Here is a 6,000-nt window from a genome sequence, read left to right as displayed (position 1 = left end):
TAAAAAAAATCCTTTCTCTGGATCTACTTATAAGGATAAATCTGGCTGACTGTTATCCGACAAAAAGTGTAAGTTACTAGCCACCAAGTACACAGCATTAGAATGAGGACAAAAGTAACTTCTTGAAATTATGAGTACTACAAGAAAACTGGGTAATAAACACGGGACTACATGTTACCATTAACAATGCCCTTAGAAGCCAAAATGCTGCCAGAAAGGGAAGCACCCTCAAAGTCAAGTGATAGGAACAATCACTTTTTTTTTTTACCGCCCAAGGCCATTCTCAGCCTTGAAGAATCAAAACAGAGCAAAGGTCTACCTCAGAGGTATACTGTTCAGTATGAAACCTGGCTAGTTTCCTGCATTTCCTTTCAAATGCAGCCATACTGTTCAAACAGACTTCCCTCTGTTCTATGATGACAGCACAAGCTGTACAGCCAGAGCCAAAGAGAGGGGCCCTGCCCTAAGTAGTACTGGGGCAGAGGGTCAAGAGGACTTAATGACCCCTCCAAACTTGGAATGGAGGTATTGAACATGAACAAGGGACAGTTTCAGGACAAAGGATGAGAAAAACAACGCTGAGGAACTGTAAGAGGGCTCTAAGACCGGAACAGCGGCAGGGATCAAGACCCAAGGCCAGTGTCATTTGAGGAACGTTTGGACGGAGCCCCACTACACCATCTTCTGGGCAATGCTAACAATCCATCATTGTCATGGGCACTAAATCATACAAAAATGAGGCTGCTGCCCTCACTGAAAGCACGATGAGACACCATTTCTTGCTCTCTCAGCATCTGGAGGTCTACCACTACGATTTCTTCAGAAACACTGAGAAGGCAGATATGAGAAGGATAAAGCCTGAGCTGACTGCTCTGACTTGTCCGTGTCTTTTAGGAATTCTCTTACTGCCCAGAGGTGCGTGTTTGACTCCGGCTGCTCTTCACTATAATGGACGATCTGGTGTGGCTTGCCAAATGCCTCTGGCAAAGGCAGAGAAGATCATACCAAGAACATGCTGTGTGCCAGATGCTTTCTGCAGGATGTCACACTGGACAAAAAGGGCAAAAGGCAAGAGGGTGGGGTGGGGATGTGCAAAGAGGACAAGAAGGGGAGAGGAGCCACCACACACCAATCCCAGGAGAGTATTTCTGTAGTATCTCTGGGGCGCAGAGATGATCAGCAGTCTACTCAGCGGGATCCGATAACACCAGCAGATCCACCGAACCCACGCACAGCATTACAGGGTTGAAGATACGGGGAGAACTGCTCTCCAGTTTCTTTAGGGGAATGACAAAACTGACAAACAGCAGAGTGATGTATGTCATAAAATGGGCTTTAATGTCTTTCTCTTACAACATGATAGTACTGCTTAAACTGGAACTGGCACACAGCTCCCAACACCGGCTTCCTATAAGGAATGAAGCGGGCACGCCCCTGGCTGCCATGCAGCTGGAGCAGCCCCAGGCACTCAGCTTAGTACAAGCTCTGGAGTCCCAATGCCTACACCTGCTGCAGTTCACCAACTTTGGGGTTCTGGAACCGGCAGTGTAGATTCTGTGAATACCAAGTACACCAGATACCGTTCCAGCTCCTTGTACTAACAGCTCCCTCCCCTCTGACCGCCCACTTCACCCGCTCCCTGCAATATTGCTGTTCTCAGCTTTGTGAGGTACTAAGGAACACCCTGCCTTTGCGGTGCCTTAATCTCCCATCATCACAGGTTTGAATCCTCTGTTTTGCATTTGCTTAAAACATCTTGGAAGTGTGACTTGCCCTGTCCAGAGGACTCTTGGAAGTCACATCTTCCAAGTTTCTTCCTAGCTGATGGCTTCCTTCCACGTCCAACACAGTTAAGGCAGTTCCAAAGAACTGCATTTAGGAGTGAAGTGAAGACAAACAGGAGTCTATCTTCCTCCTATACCTAGTCAGCCCTTGTCTTGATTGCTTATCTCTTTCTTTCATTAACATGCACATCTGCATGTACACAGAGCTCTGGAAAAATCCTCTGAAGACCGGAAATATTTTCTCAATTCCTGGAATTATCCCTGTCATCAAGTGATGTTCAAACTGCAGACTGGTCTCTGCCTTCCCAGATGTCTTCCCGTTGCTTGGCTTCCAATTGTTTTCTCTCTGTAAATAAGGGCAGTGTTAAGATGGTAGTATAACTTCACATAACCAGTGACTTTCCCTTAATCTGAATTACAAGGCAAACTTTAATCATGAGACAGGTGAATTCCCTGGTTTTCTCTTACCTGATTCCAAGAGTTAATATTTTTAACTTTCCAAGTGTTTTGTAAGTGGGAACAATGTTTCTATTACTATATAATAAAAAGAGAAAGATCTGTGGCTAATAGAAATAAAAAGCATATGGAATAAGTCAGAACCGAGCAGGATCCAGATTTTTGTCTTGCTGATAATATATTTATTTTAATTCTCTTTCTAAACTGTGTTAGTGCTTCAGTAAAATTGCCCATTATTCCCAGTCTACTGATCTATATAAAAATTTCAATAGGCATCAAGAATATGTTTCAATATTTTTCTTCTACTTTCTTGCTCAAATGGAAACAGTAGCCACTGGGCTTTAGTCATATCTCTCTACTACAATTCTACAAAAAAAAAAAAAAGCAAAAAAAAATTTCACAGAAAAATCAAATTTCAATATTTTCAGAGCACTCTCAGGAGTCAGAAATCTTCTGGAATACCAATTCCAACATGGAAAAATGACCACATATAATGGAGGGAAACTAAGCACCATTTCTAAAAACAAAAAATGCACAAATCTGGGCAATCCATCTTCAAATTTTAACACAGAAGCTTAGTTTCCATTTAACACTTTCACCAATACGTAAGACAATAAAGACCATACACGGTTTGGTGACCCAAGTACTTCACTAGGTGCCACAATACCAGTTCTAATTTCATGGCTAGTCAGTCATTGATCTTGACACCATAAAATGTAGATGATTAAGCCTAAGTGCTTCTTTCCAAGGGCAATTATTTCAGACTAAAAGATTTTGCAAGTCATGAACCAGGGGGATTACAGAAATCAAGGTGAGTTTAGAGTTAATTCTTGCTATTCTGACATATCTTTCCAAATCAGCAGAATCCCTTATGAAATTCCTGTACTATATTTGACTCAACTTTAAGGGCAAAGAACTTGATAAGGAAGCTAACTGGCACTTGGAAATGTGAGAAAGAGAAATTTGCTGCTATTTGGGCACCATCTTGTGGCATTATCTGAAAATAGCAGCAAAGTTACAAGAGGCAAAAAATGGGGGTCAGTAAATTCCAAACTGAAGGCTCAGTGTCATGTGACTCAGCTTTAAGGCAGGCTTAAATTGGGTTGGGATTCTCCAGGGAGATAGCACAAAGGATAACTGGCTTGTCTAAAGGATTCTGGGATTTCTTAGGAAGGCTGACTGTGTGACTGTGGTTCTGATTCTCACAAACAGAGAAAAGTTAGGAGAGGATGTAAAGGCAAAGGCAACCTTGGATGAAAACAATCAAAAAGTGGTTCTGGGTTCCAAGAAAAAGTGAAGAAACTAGAAAAGTGAATTATGAGAACTCAGATTTTTCAATAAACTCAGAAACTTAAACCAGAAAGGCAATTTGGAAAGCTTTAGGAAAAGAAATCCAGGAGCAGTAGAAAAACAGAATGACTGGTCCATAATCCATGATTTCAAAATCGAAGTAGCACTGAAAAAAAAGTCTTTTGGTTTTTAAAAAGTCTGGGGTCAAAGCTCCTTTGGTGGTAAATATAACCTGAAGGGACATAAGGCCACAGAAATATTAATGCTAATGTGTTCGATTTTGGTGTTACGAAACATGTATTAGCATATTATCTTTCTAAAATTGGAAAAGTTTAGAATTCTGAAACATCTCCTACCCTAATGCTTTCCAACAAAAGACTGTAGATCTGTATTACCAAATATATGTAAATATAAGAGGAAATTCTGGTGGTAAACCATATGATAAAGTCAGCAAGAATAGGGAGACAAACTGAGAAGCACAAAGAAATAGTGAAAATGTGAGGCTTAACTTTATAAATATAGAACATGAACAGACTACAGAAATACAGGTTAGGATGAGACCTAAAAATATTTTCCTCATTTTAAAGAAAAAAATGGAAGCTTGGAGGTGTTAAGTAACTTGCCTAAGATTACATAATCAGTGAAAACCTGAAGCTGGAACCCAGGTCCTTAATTCTTAAATCAGCATACTTTTCTACTGTCCTGACCTCTGAAGAGAGGATCTGAAAATATTTACACAGAAAAGGAACAAATGTGGGGAAAAAAAATGTATTCTGCGAAAGATAAAGAATAAACATGTTGCCCCTTTATCAAAGAGAAAAGAAAGTAGGTAATAGCTGATAGACTGTGTTTAAAAAGCTCCTATTAACTTTAACTCCACCAATTAAAAAAAGTAAACTAAGAGAAAGCCCAACAGCAGCCATGAGGGCAAGGAACTAAAGAAGAATATAGTGTTAGCATGAAATGATTAACCTAAAGCACTAACATAAGCTGGCCCTGAAGACTTTTATTTCTCAGTATAATAAATAAATTGGCAGAAATGATTACATTAAATGAGTTGACTTCTCACTGAGGGAACAGAAAGTGCTAAAGATGAAAAAGGGGCCAGTTTGGTGTCATGTTTAAAAAAATAAAGAAAAGGGATGGAAATTAAAACCTTCAAAATTTACTTCTACACCTAAGAAAATAATGAAGAAAAATCATCACAAAATCCACTTGTAGCCACCTACAGAGTAATAATCAACCTGAAGACTTGAAGTACAAGTCTGGTCAAACTAATCTAATTGCCTTCTTTTATGGATTGACAGACCTGGTAGATCAAGGAGAGGTAACATAAATAACCTCTTCATTTTAGCAAGTTTTAGATTTCAGGCTTACCAAGTATGTATTAATCATTAATATACTGGGAAAAAATAGAGTCTGGCTCACATAAGTGTTAAGGGAGCATTTAACTCTAGAGGGTGGAATGATTATCAATGTATTAAGTATAACACGTGTTATTTACTTAGCAATAATTGGTGAAATGGTCAGTCAGTCCATAAACATTTTCATCTCTGATCTAGGCCAGAGATGTAAGTTTACTAAACAGCAGGTGACACCAAAAATATGGATAAATACTGCAACCCACAGAAAAAGGTCAGATTAAAATGAAAGGAAATGTGGTTAGAAATGAAGGGAACTTCACGTCCGGGGAGAAAAGACACCAAGAAAATGCCGTAAGACCTGGATTATGAGTCAGCAACGCAGCACTGTTCTTGAAGGCAGAATAATGGAATTCCTAAAAAGGATTTCAGAAGGCAGCTGACTGTAATTAAATTTTTATTACAGTTGACTAAGTATCCTATAGAGATGATTTTGCTTTTAAGTTCTCAGTGATTTCATTAATCAAACTAAGGGATCAAATTATTGTTTACTTAACTCTGCCTCTCAGGCCTATGACCCAAAAGATGGCCTTTTAGAACCAGCCAATTAATCATATACCCCCCAAGAATAAAATGGAACAAAGTTATGAAATAAAATTATGGCAGGCTTTGAAAATGAGAGTAGCTTATTCTGAAAACTTTGATTCCAACTTTAGGTGGGAATCAAATGTTCTGATAAGTGGAACATGGGGAAATTTTACACGTATTCCTGAGTTTGGTCTTTAAAATGTGGTTTTATCATTTAGTGTGAATCCTTGGTTTAAAACGTGATTAAGTCAAATACAAAGTACTCAAGGACGATCTATGTTTTCATTTCCCACTCTTAGTATAGTTCTAATGTGTCATGCGTTCTGCTAGACTAAAAGATCTATCTGTTCCTCACACTCAGAGACTTGTGACTAAAGCTCTTATCATCCAGATATATAAAATATGATTTGCTTAAAATGATCTGAGTACTTCCTTTTTCTTGATTCTCCCCAGAGTAACTTTAATTTCTTAATCTCCTTTTTAAGGATTAAGACAAAGACTTCTCAATAAAAGGGTAAGAA

At 38.9% G+C, this 6,000-nt stretch overlaps 1 protein-coding gene across 1 annotated transcript in view; it reads right to left on the bottom strand.

The window, feature by feature from the left end:
* Positions 1–1,337: 1,337 nt before the first annotated feature.
* The window catches only part of R3HCC1L (R3H domain and coiled-coil containing 1 like), a 90,865-nt gene continuing 86,202 nt past the window's right edge, over positions 1,338–6,000 (bottom strand). Inside the window, exon 8 of the mRNA XM_068548322.1 lies at positions 1,338–2,130. Within this exon, the coding sequence (XP_068404423.1) occupies positions 2,063–2,130 (68 nt within the window). The 3' untranslated portion in view covers positions 1,338–2,062. The remainder of the gene's footprint in view (positions 2,131–6,000) is intronic.

This window comes from Eschrichtius robustus, chromosome 7 (genome assembly GCF_028021215.1).
Source record: "Eschrichtius robustus isolate mEscRob2 chromosome 7, mEscRob2.pri, whole genome shotgun sequence".
NCBI classification, from domain to species: Eukaryota; Metazoa; Chordata; class Mammalia; order Artiodactyla; family Eschrichtiidae; genus Eschrichtius; species Eschrichtius robustus.
The sequence above is the reverse complement of the archived record's forward strand: the minus strand, read 5'-3'. Positions and strand labels throughout refer to the sequence as shown.